Genomic DNA, 19,450 nt, shown 5'->3' with positions numbered 1-19,450 from the left:
CGGGCGAGGGTGGACCCGAGGCGGACCTGGGGAGGGGGCGGGGCAGGGGAGAGGAGCACGGGCGGGGCGGGGCAGGGCGAGGGAGGGGGCGGAGATCCGGGCGGAGGAGCGGACCCCGACAGGGCGGACCCCGGCGGGGCGGCCCAGGGCGTGGGCGTGGGCGCGGGTGCCCAGGGAAGGCGGAAGGACTCGGCGCCCGGGGAGGCCCAGCGCTGAGCCGTTCCCCCCCCCCCCCGCCTCGCGCCGCGGCCGCCTCCGCCGAGCCCCCAAGCCCGGAGCCGGAGCCCCCAGCCCCGCCGGCGCCATGGAGAAGCTGCTGCTGCTGTTCTGCAACTGGAGCACGCTGGGCGTGTGCGCCGCGCTCAAGCTGCCGCAGATCTCCGCGGTGCTGGCGGCGCGCAGCGCGCGGGGCATCAGCCTCCCGAGTTTACTTCTGGAGCTGGCGGGGTAAGGCCGGGGCGGCGGGCGCGGCTGCCCTCCCCGCTCGCCTCTGCGGCCTGGACGGCCCGGGAGCTCAGGAGCGCGCCGTGGGTCTAAGTAGGGCCGGGGAGCGGGGCCGAAAGCGCCCGGCCGCTGGGGGGCACTTCCCGGGACCGCTCGCCTCCCCTGTTTATTTGCCGCTCCCCGCACGGACTGCGCGTGCCCAGCTTACAGATGGGGGAAACCGACCCCTGGCCAGGCCCTCACCCCGCCCGTTAGCCGCAGCGCAACCGCGCGGCTTGGAACTAGGCCATTTGCACCTGAGGCCCTCTGATACACATCCGCCCTGAGTTCCCCCTCCCCCCGCCGATGCCCCTTAGCTCGGGTCTCGGTTTCCTCGCGTGTAAAGCGAGGCGTTGATCCTCCGCCTTTAGAAAGTTAACACCTGGGGTGGGAGGATTCCGAGAATGGGGGGGCCCTTTGGAGGAAGGGGAGAAAGACGAATCGGGCCAGAGCCAGCCAGAGAGGAGCCAGTGCCTCTGGGAGAGCGCTTATCCATCAGAAATTCGGAGTGGATGCCTTGACTCAGTATTTAAAGATGTAAGCGCGAAGAGCAGAGGCCTCGAATTGGTGGGAGAGCGGGGCACGTGAAGCCCGGGAGTCTACCCGCGAGTCCCTGGCAAGGCCGGTCCTCCCCACTTTGCTCCTCGCCGCCCCCCTCCCCCCGCCCCCAACCGGGTTATCACTCGGCGACCGCGCCGGCTGGTCCTCGGCGGAAGCACGACCCCGGGGGGCCTGGGCTGGAAAGTAGCCTGGGGCAAGGGAGCGAGAAGAAGACCTCGGGGGTGGGGGAGGTGGGGGGTCCTGCGCCCGGCGCGCCCTGCGGGGGGGATGCTTTATCAAGAGAGAGTCGGCCGACTGGCGGATGTGTGACCCGGCTCTGATTTGGAAACGACTCCACAACACTGGGACACCCCTCCCCCCCCCCCAGGCTGGATAGCGAGGATTGGAGAGTTCTCCACCGCCTCGAAGTGGCCGCCGCGTCAGTGCGGGTGGGGATGGGAGAGGGGGAGGAGCGGTGGGGGAGTGTCCGGGAGGGTGTGGACGGCCTGGGGGAGGGCCACGGTTTTTAACGGGTCCCTGAGCCTGGGAAGGTGGGGCTGGCCCATTGCGGGGTGAGTGGAAGTCCGACTGATGCCCAAGGAAGCGAGTCGGGAGCCTGCCCACACGCTACATACAACCCGGCAGGCGCTGCCAGCAGGTGTCGGCTGTCACTCTATCCAACCGTGCACCTCGGCAACACCTGCCCTCCTGGCAATGGACGTGGGCTCGCGTGGGCGGGGGAGCCGGAGTCGGCGCGGGTGGCGGCCTCGTGCGTGTCCCGCGGGGATCGCCGTGCAGGCGAAGGGCCGGCCGGCCTGCCGCTCACGCTTCGTGGAGGGCCAGGCACGCAGGCTGCTGTGTGCGCGTGGCTGTGTCTAGGCCCGGCCGGATGCCACCCTCTCCCCGAAGCTGGAAATGATCAGGCGCTCCCTCCGCTGGATTCCGAGGTTTTATCTACACCTCGCTTTATCTTACTGGTGGGTCCGTATGTTGGCGCTATTTTACTCGATCCTCAGGGCGCCCTAGGGAGTAAGCATTGTTTTCATCCCCAGAGACTAGTAGTAGCCTGAGGCGGAGGAAGTGACGCACCGTGCCCAACTTCACCGGCAGCAGCTGGGCCCTAGGTTTCACCTGGGGCTGGCCCTTTCTATCCTGAAGCCTGGCGCACCCCCGCTCTCCACCCTCACTGGGTTTTTCCGCTTCCTAGACTCGTCAGCAATATCGTGGGTGGGGGGAGCGGGTTGGCAACACCCTGCCCCCTTCCCTTTTCCTTCCCCAGCCTTCGCTGGTGAGGGCCCTGGAGAAGCTGGGGGGCACCGCAGGCCTGCCTGTGCCTGGTGCCCGCCTTGCCTGCCTGCCCACCAGCGCCCCCTACCGGGCCAGGAGCAGGGTAGCAGCCAGAATTCCGGCAGACCGAACCCGGAGGGCATCGCCATCAAGGGGACCCTTTATATCCTGGGAAGCAAAAGCCAGACTAAATTTCTTGGGGGACGTCTACCTGCCTTGGGTCCTGATCTGTTAACGCTGAAAGCCCATTTTTGAGAGAACCGGGTCAATGGGAGCATAAGCTGTATCTTAGTGAGACCAGCAAATGGCTTTGAATGCGCATCGGTGTGAAGTTCAAGAAAATGCCTGGATTTTAGAAATGCCTCCAGACGTGTGCAGGGCGACAGCCACACGCCCGCGTCAGCAAAGAGAAGGAGCTGACCAAACCTCCACTGGAGGCCCCACGTTTAGTGAGGGGGAGGCCTGCAGGGCAGACGAAGCTGGCTCGGCCGGCTGGGGGAGGGGGAGGCTGGCTGCGGGCCGCACCGTGTCTGGCGCAGAAGGCGGCACAGACGGGACCCCAGGCAGACCGGGGGGGGGGGGGGGGGGGGGGGGTGCGCCCTGCCAGCAGGTTGCTCATTTTCTCCGTTGCTGGAACAGGTGTCCCAGACAGGTTCCGGGGAGGGGAAGCGGGGAGGAAGTTGGCAGGAAGTGCATAGCGGGCACCTCTCTGCCCAGGCTGTGCCAGCCTGACGTTCCGCCTCCCCCCGCCCCCGCCCGCGCCCGGGTTCCCCGGCTGATGGGAGCGCGCCTGCCTCAGCAGCTCCAACACCCCTCCTTCCAGGCCTTCCAGGCATCCCTCCTGCTCTGCCCCCTTGTGCCCTCCTGGGTTCCAGACACAGTTCTGCTCTCTGCACCTGCTCTGGAACCTTCCGTGGATGGGTTTTCAGACTCCCGATTCAGCCCTCCGCCCAGACAAGACAGCCCGGCAGGGGGTGGGGGGACCCCCCTGCTTCCGCTCCCCAGGCCCAGCAGGCCGACTTCTGGTGTCTGGCTAAAGATTCCTTTGGAAGAGGCTCCAGCGGCTCTCGAGCCGCTGCCTCTGTGAGCACATGTGTCGTTTTTCGTTCAGACCTCTAGCCTGTGCGTGGAGGAAGGAAACTCCAGTCACTTTGCAGGGCGGACCAGGAATACCAACAGGTGTGTGGGGCCGCGGGTCAGACACCGTTCGGCCTGACTCTGTTGTAAGGAGGGTTCTAATGTATTACTTTTTGATGAAAAGAAGGACATTAAAAGTCAAAGAAGGACACCTAACTGCCCCCAGGCCACAGGAGTGACAGATGGTTGTCCTTGGACGTTTGGATCCCCGAGAGAGAGTGAGAGAGAGAGAGAGAGAGAGAGCGCGAGTGCGAAAGCACGTGCGCACTGCAGCCTGGCCACCCGGCCCCCCTGGAGGGCCACGGTGGGGCGGGGGTTGGTGGCAGGCACCACTGCTGGTGGCCGGGGAAACTCATGCGCTCCTCTTCGTCTTTTCCCTGAATTCTCATATGACCTTGGTTTCTTGGGCCTCAGTCTCCCCAAGTGGTCTGTAAAACGTGGAGGGCACGGTGGATGGCCGTGACCTCAGCTCTGACACCCTAGGGCTCGTGCCTGTCCTGAAGGTCTGTGGCTGCACTCTGGGGGTAGGGGGGTGCGCTCAGTGAAGAGCGAGCAGGTGGCAAAGACCCCCCAACGCCTGCTCGGTTGTACCGCCCGCTCATTCGGCAGGGTCGATGTCTAGGCTTCCCGAAGTGCCCGGGCCCCGCTGGCTGCAGCCCTGCTCTGCAGGGGTGGGCGAGCTGAAGCTTCCCCTCCCCTGGCCCCCTGGGCTCCCCCTCAGATGTGGACAGAAAGGTGCCGGAGGCCTGGTCTGGAGACCCCCGTGCTCGGGCCACCGCTGGCCTCCCCCCATCCTGTGACCCTCGCCCCCAGCTCAGCCAAGGTCGGAAACAGGATCAAGGGCACAGGCTCCCCAGCCCACTGGGTGCTTTGTGAACCCCCCCCCCCCCCAGCTGAGGAAATGAGAGGGGGTTACGTCTGGATGAGTGATGGAGGCTGTGGTTCACCTGGGGGATGAAACAGACTCTGAGGGGACAGCAGGGGGACTTAGGTTCTTAGGGAGCTGACTGGCTGGGCTGGAGAGGCAGGAAGCTCAGGCCTTTTGTCCTGACAAGGGGCGGGTCCTGGGGTTTTTACTTGCCCCCCCCCCCCCCCCATTCCAGCCTCTCAGAACTAGAATTTTCTTTTTTCTTTTCTCTTCTCTTTTTTTCTCTCTTCTTTTTCTTTCTTCTTTTTTTCTTTTCTTCTCTTTTCTATTTTTCTTCTTTTCTTTTTTCTTCTTTTTTCTTTCTTCTCCTTTTTCTTTTCTTTTTTTCTTTTTTCTTCTTTGGTTCTCTTTTCTTTTTTCTCTTTTTTCTTCTTTTTTTTCTTTCTTTTCTTGTTTCTTTTCTTTTTTCTTTCTTTTTTCTTCTTTTTTCTTTGCTTCTCTTTTCTTTTTTCTTTTTTCTTTCCTTCTTTTTTCTTTCTTTTTTCTTTTTTCTTTTCTCTTCTCTTTTTTCTTTTCTTCTCTTTTTTTTCTTTCTTTTCTTTGCTTCTCTTTTTTCTTTTCTTTTTTCTTCTCTTTTCTTTTTCTCTTTTCTTTGCTTCTTCTTTTCTTTCTTTCTTTCTTTCTTTCTTTCTTTCTTTCTTTCTTCCTCATTTATTTTGAGAGAAACAACAACATTGCCAGTGGTGGAGGGGCAGAGAGAGAAGGAGTGGTGGAAGGGCAGAGAGAGAAGGGGAGAGAGGAATCCCAAGCAGGCTCCCCGCCACCAGCGCAGAGCCTGTCGTGGGGCCTGAACTCACGAAACCGTGAGATCATGACCTGAGCCGAAACCAAGTGTCCGACGCCCAACTGACTGAGCCACCCAGGCGGCCCTCAGAGCTGGAATTCTCTTAAGGAACTGACGACTGTTCGTGCCTCTCGCCCACTGCTCCTCCTCGACGGGGAGCACTCTGGACGGCCGCAGGGATCATCCAGGTGGCTGCTCCCCCGCTCAGGGCTGGCCAGCCTGGGGCCAGAAGTGCCGTCTCTTCTCGTCCTGGCCCGCCGCTCGGACCTCAGTGAAACTCACTTGTGCCACCATCTCCGGGGACTTGGCAGTGACCACGTGCACCACGCCCAGCTCCCAGTCAGTCCCGGATACTCGAAAAGCTGCGAACGGTATTAAGTTACCGTCCCACGCTCTGTGTGCGAAATCTCCCCCCACCCCCTGACGCTTCCAGGTGCCAACCAGCAGGTCCAGGGTTTTGCACACAAACCCAGGCTCCTGGGCGCTGGCCGGGCCTCCCCGCTGCCCTGTGCTGGGCCGGCCCCGGCTCAGACCCTCCCCCCACTCTCTCCCCAGTTTCCTGGTGTTTCTCCGGTACCAGTGTTACTATGAGTACCCGCTGCTGACCTACCTGGAGTATCCCATTCTCATCGCACAAGGTAGCCGGCCCCTCGGACCCCCTCCGTGTCGGGCAACAGCCCTTGGGCCCCCCCTCCCGCCTCCCTCACAGCCTTTCTCTTTCAGACGTCCTCCTCCTGCTGTGTGCCTTCCATTTCAACGGGAACGTGAAGGGAGCAGCCCCGTACATGGCCGTGTATCCTTTTCGTTGTCCAGGAATCCGACGGGACTGGGGAGTCAGGTGCTTTTGCCAGATCTGCGTTCTCGTGGTCAAACCGAAAAAGATCCCAAATGCGCGTGAGTGAATAGGTACCCTGCCCGGGGCCTCCCTCCCGAGCCCCGGTGCCAGGCCCGTCCCAGCTTCATTCTTCAGGGGAGGCGGAGACATTTCTTCTTCCCTGAGAAAATGTCCCCAAAGTATGTGAAGTCATAGCGACGGGAATGTCTGTCGTGAACCCAGAGGCCACTAACGCGCCCTCTCTGCCCGACAGTGTGGGCGTGCGGGTTCTGGACGGCTGGTTCCAAGCGAAAATCGTGGCCAAGACATTAGAAGGGTCTTGGTGGTGGTGGTGGGTGGGTGGGGCATCTGGTCGTGCCACGGTGCCTCTTCTGTGAACAGGGGCCGGGCTCCTGTTTCGGTGCTGTAAACCTTCAGAGGTTCTCTTGGGAATTCACGGCCCTTAAAAAGCCAGGAAAGCCTTTCCAGTGACAGCCAGTTAATGCGGCCGTGTCTGCGAAGTGACCCGAGCGAGTCACTCGTACACCCGCAGGGTGGAGGAGAGAGGGAGGGCACCCTTCCTGTCTGCGCTGGGCTGGGCGCCTTGGGACGTGGAGGCTGGGGGACACCTGCTGCACCCACTCCCTGGGTGTTCGTGGGCACAGGCCGGGAGCTCCCGAAGCTGTAATCGTCCTGTCCCGTCCCGCCTGTGAGATGACACAGTCATGCCTGCCTTGTGGCAAGGATCACAGTACCAGGAGCACAGGACAAGCTGAGCAAGCGGCAGCCTCACGGCGGCTGTCCGACTGGGCGGCTGTGTAGGGAGGGGACTGAGTCCTGACCCCCTGCTGTCTGTACCCACCCTCCCCACTCAGCTTCTCTCTGCGCAGCTCTGCCCGGCTGGCAAAAGGGTCTTGAAAACAGTACTTTGAAGATGAAAAGCATCGTGCCGTTTACTGTTTAAATAAAATACGACAATTTACCTTTGTACGGGTGGTGAGGCTGTGGACTGCAAAAGCTGGGCAGCTCCCTGGATGAGCGGGATACTTATAACCTCCTTCTGTGAGTGGTGATGAACCGGAAGTAGGGTTACCATAGTAACTGATTTTTTTTTTTTTAAGCATAAGTATGTCCCAAATATTGCATGGGTCATACTATACTAAGAGACTGTTATTGTTGGTCTGAAAATTCAGATTTAACTGGGTGCCCTCTGTTTAAGAAACTGAGTTAGAGTGTTTTAAAAACAAGATTTCATCTGCCTGGGTTCCAGCTGCCGTTCTGGCGTTGACCAGGTTGCCAGGAATTCGTTCTAGTCACACCGGGCATTGTCTCTTTCGATCCCTCCGTTTAAGTGATGTCGTTCATTATAATCGTAGCGCGTTGGGTCCCTGTGATGTGCACCGAGGCACTGAGGGGGTAGATGGGGCAAAGGAATGTTAAGACCGTTTTGCGGATAAGCAAACCAAGGTCGAAAGAAGGAATGGGACTTGCCCAGGGTCACAGCAGAGGCTGGTGGTCATCCCCTCACCCGCCCGGCTTCTGGAGCCGGACTTTCTGTGCTTTCTGCCGCCTCACTGGGCGTGATGAAAATCCGCTCTCGTTCCTCCTGTCCCCACCTGGGTTTACACTGGGGTTAGCAGGAAAGGGGGAAAGAGAGTTTCGCGTGACCCCAGTTTTGCAGAACGTGCCTGCCCTATAATGCTTCGCTTTTGACATCACCCTGGAGAGGTCTGCGTGGCTGGGAATGAAGTGGGCGGGCAGAATCGTTCAGAACCACCAAGGCAGGGCGCTTGGCAGTTTTCTTCCGTGATCTGCTGTTATGTTGAGCCATTTTCGTCTTTTCCAAATCGGACCGGTCCTCGCAGAGCCTTTCCCAGGTTGGCTTATGTGCGTCACCTCCGTGCTCTTGGCGTGTCCCCACGGGCGCGGGGTCGGGGGCGGCCGAGCCACTGCTGTCTCCCTTAGCGCTCGGTAGATTTGTGGCCTCGTGGTTCGTCCTTCCCCTGCAGAAGTGGATCATAGATCTGGCCATGGTAAGTGCATCGCCCCTGGAGAAGAGAGACCACCGTTCCTGCAAAGAACTTGATGGGCCGAGTGTTTAACCTGCTAATTGAAGGATAAGGGGTTGAAAGCGCAGTCCTACCCCAATGTTACAAGACGTTAGTCTCACTCAGGCGTTTGGTAACATTTTCTTACTTTTTGGGGGGGCCATAGAGCACCTGGCTGGGGAGGTAATTAACAGCAACAGAACGAGCAACGGTGGTAGAATGAGCCTAAAATAAAGAGCTTCTTATCAGGTTAATGATTACACACTGGCTACATACTCATTTTTTTTTAAATTTTTTAATTTTTTTTTTTAATTTATTTTTGAGAGAGAGAGAGAGAGAGAGAGAGAGAGAGAGAGACAAAGCATGAGTGGGGGAGGGGCAGAGACAGAGAGAGGGAGACAGAACCGGAAGCAGGCTCCAGGCTCTGAGCTGTCAGCAGAGTCCGACGCGGGGCTTGAACTCACGAACTGCGAGATCGCGACCTGAGCCGAAGTCCGAGGCTTAATCCGCTGAGCCACCCACGGGCCCCATACTCATGATTTTTTTTTTTACCTTTGCCCCTCTCCCCCCCGAAACATTTTTGTCCTTGGAAAACGGTTAGCCCTGTGCGTTTATCCTACCTTGGGTAAGGCCCCAAAGTCCCATAGTGTGAGAATAGGGCTCCGAGCGTGGGTCGGGGAGCATTTGAGCCCAGATCCTCTCTCCAAAGTGACTGGATTCCGCTTCTCCACCCAAAGGGAGAAGGAGAAGGATCGGTGGTCACACCCAGGCTCGTGAACTTCACCACCCCCTCCCCAGCGCCTTGGCTGTGACCCTTGCTTGGAAGGGTGTTACATTCCAACCTTGTGACCTACGGGGAGCAAATGGGCAGGGTTTTAGCATAAATATGTCCCACATATTGCACGGGACGTACCTATGCTAGAAATTACTTGTTGTTGATCTGAAATTCAAGTTTCCCCGGGCGTCGTGTATTTTTATTTGCGAAATCTTTCCGGGCCTTGGTTATGAAGACTCCTTCTTCTTGATGCCAAAGATGGCATTTCCTCCTGAGGACGGATCCGGTGGAAGGTCCAGCAGACGCGGTTAGCGTATCTGCTCGGCAGTGGCCTTCCCCCTGACACGCTTGGACAGGGCCCTACCTAAGTCCTCGTGCCCAGGCTTTCCGAGGCCCGGTCCTCCGTGCTCGCGGTCCCGACCCGACTCCCCACCGGCCGGGGCTGCAGACGCCGTCTTCCCACCTGGGGTCAGTCGTCCGAGCCGTGTGCTCCCGGCGTGACCTGTCTTCGGATCTGAGCGCAGGCCCTTGCTCTCTGCCTGGAGTGCTCACTCGCCCGGACTTCTCCACAGTCCTCCCGTGTCCCAGCCGCCCCTTCCCTCCTCCGCCTTTACCAGGACGTGTTGCTGTAACCCAGTAAGAACGGGTCAAGGGCCAGCCCCGCGACAGGTGCGGGGGACCGAGCAGAGCCAGACCCGATGCCCCACCCCCCACCCAGTCATGTTGCTTTCCTCCTGAGGGTCGGAAGTTAAACGGGCTGCTCCGGTCAAGGACACCAGCCACTTGCATTCGAGCTGGAGCCAATGGCGCTTGCTGGTCCTCACCTTGGCCTCTCTGTAGCATTTGCTGCCCCAGCTCAGGATTCCCCCTTGGATCCTTCGGTTCTCTTGACTTCCGGGGCGCCTTGCCCCTGGTGTCCCCTCCACCTACAGCACCGGGCCGGGCCCCGCTCGCCGGGGAGGGCGCTGTGGCGCCGCAGGCCAACTCGTGGTGGTCTCTTACCTCGCGGGGCAGTAGAGGACCTGAGCGCAGCCCCTCAAGGACTGGTTGGAATAACTAGAAATTCAGAGCCCGTGTGCCTCGCCTGCTGCTTGGACTTTATGAGTCTGTGTGTTCAAAGCAGCATGGTTTTCCCCAGGCTCTAAAACACCCTATCTCTCTATCATCTGTCTATCCGTCATCTACCCACCCATCTGTCCATCTATCCATCCATCATCTATCTTATCTATCTACTTATCTATCCATACACCTCTCTTATCTATCTTATCTCTCCGTCTATCCATGCACCCACCCATCTACCTTATCTATCCATCCATCTTATCTCTCGATCCATCCATCCATCTATCTTCTCTCTCTCTCTCTCTCTCTCTCTCTCTCTCTCTCTCGTCTGCTTCTGTTGGCAGGTGGTCAGATGGATGAGCCCTTGTGGCCATGCAGTGGTCCTTACTCCCACCTCCGCACCAGCTGCACGCCCACCAGTTACCCACTGAACAGTGGGATTGGTGCATTTATATAAACCAGCATCTCGCTGCTGCCTGCTTTTTCACCGAACCCGGGCTTTGTCCTTGCACAAACCGGTTGTCTCTTGTCCTGACAGTTTGGCTTCAGAAGCGCGCTCAGTACATGGCGTTCTTGTTTCTTTCACTGAGGGCCTCCTAACTTTCTCATGTTTTGCCTGCAAACAGAATCTAAGTACTTTCATCAGCGTGGCCAGCAAGTTTGCTCAGCTCCAGTACCTGTGGAAGACCAGGGACTCAGGCACCGTGAGCGCCCTCACCTGGAGCCTCGCTGCATACACCTGTGCAAGTAAGCGCCAGACGCCGTCCCCCCTGTCACGGTCCCACAAGCTTTAATCCTTTGCACATAGAACCTCCAAGTGGATCCGTATTTATGATTCTGATGGCACGCAGGCTACTTGCCATTCTCTGCAAGATCCCTATTCCACTTGCTAAAAACAAATGTGAAACACCCCTTTCTCCAAAAATCTGGCTGAACATCAACCGTCCTCTTTTGCTCTTTGAAAAGCATCAGTAGGTTGATTATATTGAATCCACTAACTTGTTTTTAAAATATGACCCTTTCTGATGTAACAGATGAGAGATGAGAAGCATACATTGGCTTTTGAGAATGAATAGACTTTGCCAGGGTGTTTTCCTGGAGCCATGTTGTTTGGTCTCAAGTTCAGAATTTCCACTGTTCATCTGGATTCTTGCAGGAACCTAAAATATATATATATATATATATATATATATATATATATACCTCTATATATATATACCTCTCTCTCTATATATATACCTCTCTATATATATACCTATATATATATATACCTATATATACATATATATACCTATATATATATACCTATATATACATATATATACCTATATATATATATATATACACACACCTATATATACCTATATATATATACCTATATATACCTATATATATATACACACATATATATACATATATATACATATACATACATATATATACATATACATATATATACATATATACGTATATATATATACACACATGCTATTTTAGGTAGAAAACTTTAAAAATTCAGGGCTATGACGTTACTTAGATTTATTAGTTTTAGGTATTTGAACTATGCTTCATGTTTCTTCTGTGTATTAATGGACCAATTTCTCCATCAGGGGTTTCTGGAAGGGGTCTTTACGTCCCAAGTTATGTAAAATTAAGGCTTCTTGGGTTTTATTTTTAGCTTGAGATGTTGAAGTGTTATGATATATATATATATATATATATATATATATATATATACACACACACACACACACACACACAATATATATATAGTTAGGAAATATATATACATATATACATGTATATATGTATATAGGTGTATGTATATATGTATATATATGTTTCTGGAATTGCTGATTTGATATATTACTTATTAGCTCCCTAATTTTACCTTCAGGTAATCTTAAGTGTTGTTTCTTAACTTTTCTTGTAGGAAATCTTCGGAACTTGTAACTTTAAAGACCATGTATTACATTTCCATCTGTTTTGCATGGTACTCTGTGCTTGAACAAGTCCTTAAATACATATTGGATACATGACAAACCGAGGATTATAACTTTATGGGGAAAAAGTGAACTGGCTTTAAACCTAATTTCCTAAATGTGTGATGTGTGAGGCAGAGGGAGAGTTTCGTGTGGGTGGGTTCGGGTCAGGAAGGAAGGGCAGGCGTTGAGTTACAGGTAGTGTCCTCGAGATCCCACGTCACCTCTCCCACACGTGTCTCCTGTGGCCACGAAGGAAAGCGCTGTACCAGACAAACGAATTGAACGGAACAATCCTAGTTAGACCTTTAGGGAAATCATTGCCCTTTGCTGGGCCTCAGTTTCCTTTACCTAGAAAATCTCTACAAAAGAAGGGGGTCAAGTTCAGTCATTTAAAAACCTTGCTTTTTGTTAGTGGAAGCCTTTCTTTATTATTATTATTATTATTTAATTTATTTATTTTGAGAGAGACAGCGTGAGTGGGGGAGGGGAGGGGCAGAGAGAGAGGGAGAGAGAGAATCCCAGGCAGGCTCCGTGCTGTCAGCACAGAGCCCAATGTGGGGCTCCAACTCATGAAGCCGTGAGATCATGACCTGAGCTCAAGTCGAGAGTTGGACACTTAACCGACTGAGCCACCCAGACATCTCTGTTGTTAGTAGAAGCCTGTCTTTAAAGTAAACCTTACCAGAAGTCCCATACGTATGAGATTTTCCAAACGTGCTCTTTGGGGTGGGGGAGCTGTGGCTGGGCACACACCGTGGGTTCTCGGCTTCTCCCCGGTCCCTTGGGCAACACTGCTTCTGCTCTTGGGAGAGCCTCAAAACCACTGGGCTAGGACGCGTGGCTGGCTTTGAGAGGTTTTATAAAATACAGTACCGATTTGGTGTTCCGTACGTACTACCAAGATCTTTCAGGAACAGTTAGCATCTATTCCTGTATTTGAAATGGGAAGACGTTAGCTGAATACCGACATAGCTGAGAAGCAAGTTGACATTGCTGAATATCTTCTCTTACAGCAAGAATAATAACAACGATAATGACCACCGGCGATCTTACGAGTAAGCGAAATCTTTTTTCTTCCCATTTTTTTGGACTGCGTGCCTTTGGTGGCTCCTTCCAAGTTGTCTTAGGGTTTCACGGGTCAGCTTGCTCCACATACAGTTAGAGGCCACGGTGTATTCCTGGGCGTCAGCCCCCGCTTACAGGGCTGAGCACCTACTTCGTGTCAGCGCCGGGGATACGGCCTGCAGCACGAGGTCGTAGACTGCCGTCTTCGTGACGCTTCCACGCCAGCGGTGGGTGGAGACGGACGGTGCGGTCAGCGCACAATTAGCTACTCAAGAATACTGGGAAATGTGTTCTGGAAAAGCAGGCCAGGAGGAGCACCTGATGGGGGAATGCGACCTGGCTGGAGGGGCCTGGGGAGGTGAATTTGAGGAGACAGATGGGGGGACGGGGGAAGAGACGATGACAAGCCCGTGAGCAGGGGACACGTGGCTTAGCCATGGAGAGTGAACAGGAGGGCTGGGGGTGAGTGAGGACGGACTCTACTGAGGTGACAATCATTTGACCCCCACATCCTTGTTTTTTTTTTTTTTTTTGTAAGGGGGACACTGTGATGGAGAAGATATGTGGGTTGATGTAAAAAGAACTTAGTAATTCCCTAGGCTGTTTTCCACTCCCCAGCCAAGCGTATACATTTTTGGAAAAGAATGAAAACAAATGGTGTCACCCGTTCTATGAAGACTAGAGACATGTCCCTGGTACACATACCGGTTAATTGTTCCTTGAGAAATATGGCTACAGGAGAGTGAGGCACCCCTGTCCCTTTGCAGAGACTGTATTTTGGGCTGCAACACCTTCTGTCAGCAGTGAGCAAAACACTAAAAGTACTGTGGTCAAACCATAAACTTGGGTCAAGTGGGGAAAGAGGTCTGAGTCTTCTCCGCAGGACTTGAAGAATCCTGTGTATGGGAAGAGGAATCCAGCCGTAAGGAAACAACAAAACGAACCTACGTATTACAATTTTGGAAGATTGGGAATGTTCTAGCTATGGTTTGCTTTGTAATTAAAGTGACAGCTGTTCCTGAAAGCGATCAGTGTATCTGGGGACAATCTTTTAAGAACAGCTTAGCTGGTATCTTAAAATGTTTCACAACCACAAAGATACATTAACTCTCCTCAGGGGAGGAGAGTTCGTCGAGTCACTTAGGGTAAAGTGCTCTCCCCCCAGAAATATTTGGAAGCAGAGTTGTTGAAAAGTTCCCACGAGGCGGTGTTGTGAATCTTACGTGGTAGACGGGGGTAGGGGCGGGAAGTTATTTAGGCTTTTAGGCTTCTACTTAGAGCGGTAGGGCAGGAGTGATTTTGCATTAATTAGAACATGAAAACAGTATTCTTTAACACATACTTTTTCCTTTTGATCGATTTCAGTTCTTACACGTTTCGTGATCATGCTTGCTTTAAACGTGTGGGTAACCACCACGGTCCTTCGCTACAGGAAGACGGCGGTAAAGGCTGAATAACAGATGCGCTGCCCCTCCACACGAAGTGGATTCCTAATAACTGAACCAAAGCTCACTGCTGAATCAAGGTCTCTTATAAGTTCAGTCAATTGCTTCAGAAATGCTGAATTGAAGCCAGATGTATTTTGGACAGGAGCCACTTAAACACTTGTTGAGAAATGTTGATTTCCTTCCCATTCCTCCCCTTCGTGAGGCGGAGGCAGGTCTCAGACACCTGCAAGTCGAGCAGTCAAGACAATGCTCTTCAGCTTTCAGAATCTTCTAAGAAATAAATCCTCTCTAGAGCACAAATGATTATGAACGGAGTGGGATTTTAGTCAAAAGTGAAATTGTAGTAAATTACCAGGGTCACTTTCTGAATATAGATGTAACAGGATGGCCTTGCTGTATCACAATACACGATAATGCCTCCTTAGGCCATAGTAAGGATATCGAGGCAAGCAAAAACGTTAATTGGCTCGAGTTTATATACCCAAGTAGTGCTGTAACTTCATATAGTGCCTTTAGTTCCTAAGGAAAGGTCGATGGGCTGCAGTCTCTACAGCAGTAGGATGAGGCAGTCCCGATGAACTTTCTGATTCAAGCACAATGCTGCCATCTTTAAGAGTCACACCTTTGAAAAACAAAAATGTCCACTGAAAATAGATGCAGTAAAAGGTATTGCTGGGGTGCTGTCAACTTCTTACGGATTTTATTCTTGTTATATTCTAAACGTGATGTTAGGATCATTGGTTACTGCATTTTACCGTAAAAGTTTATAAACGCTAGAATTTAAAAGCTCTTTCCCTTTATAATTGGCATTGTTATATGTAATAAGTAAATGATGTTTATTAGAAAATGTTTTAGTGTCCTATGTAAGTTAAATAAATCATTCTGTAGTTTTTAAAATCCTAGTTGTCATTGTTTTATGTAAGCTCTACACTCAACGTGGAGCCTGAACTCACAACCCGAGATCGAGTCACGTGCTTATATTAACTGAGCCAGCCAGGCTTTCCTCACAGTTGCCAATTTAAAAAAAGTCCAAGTGAACCTTTTCTCATATGCAATTATAATCTAACCATTAGGAATAAATACAAATCAGGTGATTTGAGTCCATTTTATTTAAATGTACTTATTAGAAATTTATCATTGCTTAAAGCTTCTCCTTTAAGAAAATACTATCTTAGGGGCGCCTGGGTGGCCCCGTCAGTTGAGCATCTGACTCTTGATTTTGGCTCAGGTCCCCATCTCATGGTTCGTGAGCTCAAGCCCCACGTCGGGTTGCATGCTGACAGGATCCTGCCTGGGATTCTCTCTGCCTTCCCACCCCCCCACTCCACACTCTCTCTCTATGCCTGTCTTTTTTTTTTTTTTAATTTTTTTAATGTTTATTTTTGAGACAGAGAGAGACAGAGCATGAATGGGGGAGGGTCAGAGAGAGGGAGACACAGAATCTGAAACAGGCTCCAGGCTCTGAGCTGTCAGCACAGAGCCCGATGTGGGGCTTGAACTCACAGACCGTGAGATCATGACCTGAGCCGAAGTCAGACGCTTAACCGACTGAGCCACCCAGGCGCCCCTATGCCTGTCTCTCTTAAGTAAACTTAAAAAATAAAAAGAATACACACTCTTAGGTGAAGAGTTCCCCATTTTTTCCCCCTTTGGCAGAAAAGGGAACAAACATTTGAACTATTCCAGATACCCTACGCACATTATCATATTTAATCCTACAACAATCCTGTAAGGAAAAGTCTCCGTTTTACAAAAGATGTAAACACTGAAGCTGAGTGAATAACCTGTCCCGGATCCGGCAGCCAGTAAGTATCCTAGATAAGAACCCACTGGTTACAGGGGCGCCTGGGTGGCTCAGGCGGTTGAGCATCCGACTTCGGCTCAGGTCATGATTTCGCGGTTCATGGGTTCAAGCTCTGTGTCAGGCTCTGTGCTGACAGCTCAGAGCCTGGAGCCTCTTTCAGATTCTGTGTCTCCCTCTCTCCTTCTGCCCCTCCCCCCGCTCATTCTCTCTGTCAAAAATAAAACAACAGAAAAAAAGAACCTACTGATTACCAAAGAAATAACTTTCTTGAAAACTACGTCTCAGCAAAACAGGCACTCTGCATCTTTTCCTTATCCTGGACACTCAGATGAGATTGTTCGATTTGCAAGTCCCTCAAAATACCTAAATCAGGCCAGCAAGACTCCTTATTGAAATTCTATTTTTATTTCTCCACGGACTAAAAGACACGGCTGAGCATTCACAGGTCTGTGACCTTAGTTATGATTTGTTTTGCTACACACCCATCTTTTTATATGTATCTTTCAGGGAAGGCAAACATTCTGGGTAAGTATCAGAAGGCTGCAGCATTCCGGGACTATTTCACAGGAAGAGTATGAAAATGCTCAGGTCTTAATTTCTTTTATTTAATTTTTTTAATATAAAAAGCAGGCATAAAATACAATTACATTACTACAAAGATGCAACAAAAATTTTTTTAAAAAGATCGGGGGGTACGATTTTTGTTCAGAGGGGACAGCTGATCAAATATTTACGATTATCTAAACCATGCAATTCATAACTTAATACAATTCCAAACAAAACTCATTACTATGGGGAAGGGAATCAGGGACAGGCCCCCCAAGCATAGTATTCAGCACTGTCACACAGCGCCTATTTTCAAAGTGCTTTGTGAATCAACTATGGTGTCTTCACGCCAGAGGGAAACTGGAGCCTTCTTCCAGGGGAGGAGACGTGATTCAGTAGCAGTGTCGACACAGACCGAGAAACTCAGAAGTGACTTCCTCTCACAGAATACTAAACATGTTATTTAAAGCATGTTTCAAGAAAGTAATACAGCGTCTAAGTTTCTCTATTTTACCACCAGAATCCTGTGGGAACAGATTAACAACAGCAGCAAAATTTCTTCAACTGTGGTTTGGCAAACCTAGAGTATTTCTTTTTGAAGGTCTACAGATGAACCGACACAAAAGACATCGTTCAGAGCCAGATTTGCGACTCCAGCACAGGTCAATTTTAAAACACTCACCTTATTTTAGATTTCTCGGTATCCTTTAGATAGCTAAAGGCATTTACAAATTTCAGATTTTTTAAAAACCCTGCTTCTAGACAGCACGTTTTAATACTTTTCAAAACCTCACCATACATTAATTTTGAACAGTAACACCGGCACCAGTCTTCCTTCTACTTCGGTCTCGCTATCCCCACTAAAGAAAAGTACAAAATCCAACTAAGAAAATCCCAGTATTCACTACTTCTTAGTTCTCAATAGGAGGTATTTACGGCTCTAGGAGAAATCAGGTGTGAAGAAATAAGCAACTTCCGGTCTTGCATTTATCTGGGAAGCTTTGGAGCCTCAAGAAAAAGAGAAGCTGGCACAAAATCAGGTTGTTAAACCGAGTCAATATTGTATTTGATGAGTGCTGGGAAGAGGACATTCGGATGGGGGTATGCAGTCATGCACGTACGTTTAATGAGCAAAAGGGTAAAAAGCAAACTCTTACCCAAGGTCAGAATTTTTATTAAGCGCATTTCCATTAGCTGGAGAAACGACCTAAAAACCCTTATGTTAAACCATATAATGTGAAGAATCTCCATGGGAGAGGTTTTTTCCCACCCCTTAGAATACTTTCTTTTCCCCAAAAAACTTCACATTAATTTTCCTTGTCTAGTTGCAGCACACCATGATTCTCCATATTCTCTAATATATACAGCATTCAAAATTTAAACTTTTGCCATTTTTACTCAAATATTTCAATTACTCATGTGTAAACTTCAAATTATTTCACCTTAATAAAGTTTATTAAAAATATATATATATATATATACTCTCCAATTCAGAATAATATGATAGAACCTCCCATAGTGTAACAAAATCTTTATATAAAATATTAATTCAGTCTCCTTTTAACAAGTCTAATGAATGGAAATATTTATTCTATATAAATTTTATATAGTTCTCATTTTTAAATCTTAAAAACAAAAAAACAAAAACAAAAACAAAACCCCAAAAAAACAAAAGCTGTGTCCCCAAGCCAGAACCGCAGAACATCCCGGGGAGGGAAATGGCATGCGTGTCCGGACTCAGCACAGACAGCGTGAGAGAGCGTAGGCGGGACAATGTGAGAATGACAAGATTCAGGTTTAGTCCATCAGGCCAGAGGCCACGGTTCAATTTCCACAACAGTGTCTATATTTTGGGGGTCTAACTCTTTAACCATTTCTACACTGACCCCAAGGGGAGTCAATGAAAAAGGTCTATTTCCTTCATTGAAATATTAGATGATGTATTTCAGTATCACACCAACTCCGTATGTATATAAAGAGACTAATAAAAGACTACATACTTTTTTCAAACTTGATAACTTAGCATTGATGCATACTGTAGCAGTAAAAAACACATTTTTCTGGGATAATGAGAAATATGGCAGAAGTGGTCCTGCATAACCTACAACTTTAACATCATTTAAAAAATAAAAATCAAGTTAAGAGCCTTTGAGGCCACTTCTTCCTAGTCACCAGTTTTCTTAACCCAATGCTGAAATATTGCCATACTCAGTTGTGTGTTTGAGGGATCACATTTAAATATTTAAAATATATCTACAGTATGTCTTAGTTTTCTTTATATTTGAGATAATCTTAGAATCTTGAGTGTGAAAATGTAGAAACAGTCACAAATGTCTCTGCCAGAAATAAAAACACATCTAGGGTAGCCAGCAAATTCAAAGCGAAGCAAACATTTCCTACTCATACACTAATACTGAGGTCTGTAAGCAGAGTGGGATGAATAATAAACATAAAAGATATATTAGTTCCAATATTATCCATTATTGTTTCTATCACGGGTACTTAAAAAAAATTCTGTTATACAATCAAGATAGTCTGACACTGATAACTATTACATGTAAAAATAGTGCACTATTTTTCTTTTGCAAAGCGAATTTGCATCCTAAGAGCTGGTAAACACTTTTTGTTCAAAATACAGAAAAAGGTGAGACATTAAAAAAAATTAAATTAAGGCATTCAAAATGGGTAAAGTTGCCTATCATGAAGCATTAGGAAACTGATAGAATTAACTTCAAACTTCTTGTTAC

General features: G+C 50.2%; 1 protein-coding gene across 4 annotated transcripts; it reads left to right on the top strand.

The window, feature by feature from the left end:
* The first annotated feature begins 153 nt into the window (after positions 1-153).
* On the top strand, positions 154-15,250 carry SLC66A3 (solute carrier family 66 member 3). 4 transcript variants are annotated; one of them, XM_045054944.1, is made up of 7 exons: positions 154-447; positions 5,715-5,797; positions 5,883-5,952; positions 7,949-8,006; positions 10,482-10,602; positions 12,854-12,895; positions 14,271-15,250. In XM_045054944.1, exons 1-7 carry the CDS (start codon positions 305-307, stop codon positions 14,360-14,362), a joined length of 609 nt encoding a protein of 202 aa, XP_044910879.1. In that variant the 5' UTR covers positions 154-304; the 3' UTR covers positions 14,363-15,250. The 4 variants fall into 4 exon arrangements, 3 of the variants coding, with proteins under 3 accessions (XP_044910879.1, XP_044910878.1, XP_044910880.1); XM_045054943.1 differs by lacking the exon at positions 7,949-8,006 and having other exon boundaries at positions 5,883-6,053; XM_045054945.1 differs by lacking the exons at positions 154-447; positions 7,949-8,006 and adding an exon at positions 1,881-2,000 and having other exon boundaries at positions 5,883-6,053.
* Positions 15,251-19,450: the final 4,200 nt, after the last annotated feature.

The sequence above is a fragment of the Felis catus genome, chromosome A3 (genome assembly GCF_018350175.1).
Source record: "Felis catus isolate Fca126 chromosome A3, F.catus_Fca126_mat1.0, whole genome shotgun sequence".
Taxonomy (NCBI): Eukaryota; Metazoa; Chordata; class Mammalia; order Carnivora; family Felidae; genus Felis; species Felis catus.
The sequence above is the reverse complement of the archived record's forward strand: the minus strand, read 5'-3'. Positions and strand labels throughout refer to the sequence as shown.

Coding starts and splice junctions, on each gene's coding strand:
- SLC66A3 (XM_045054943.1), top strand. CDS start 305: ATGGAGAAGCTGCTGCTGCTGTTCTGCAACTGGAGCACGCTGGGCGTG. Junction 448..5,714: donor TTACTTCTGGAGCTGGCGGG/GTAAGGCCGGGG, acceptor CTCTCTCCCCAG/TTTCCTGGTGTTTCTCCGGT. Junction 10,603..12,853: donor CGCTGCATACACCTGTGCAA/GTAAGCGCCAGA, acceptor CTTCTCTTACAG/CAAGAATAATAACAACGATA.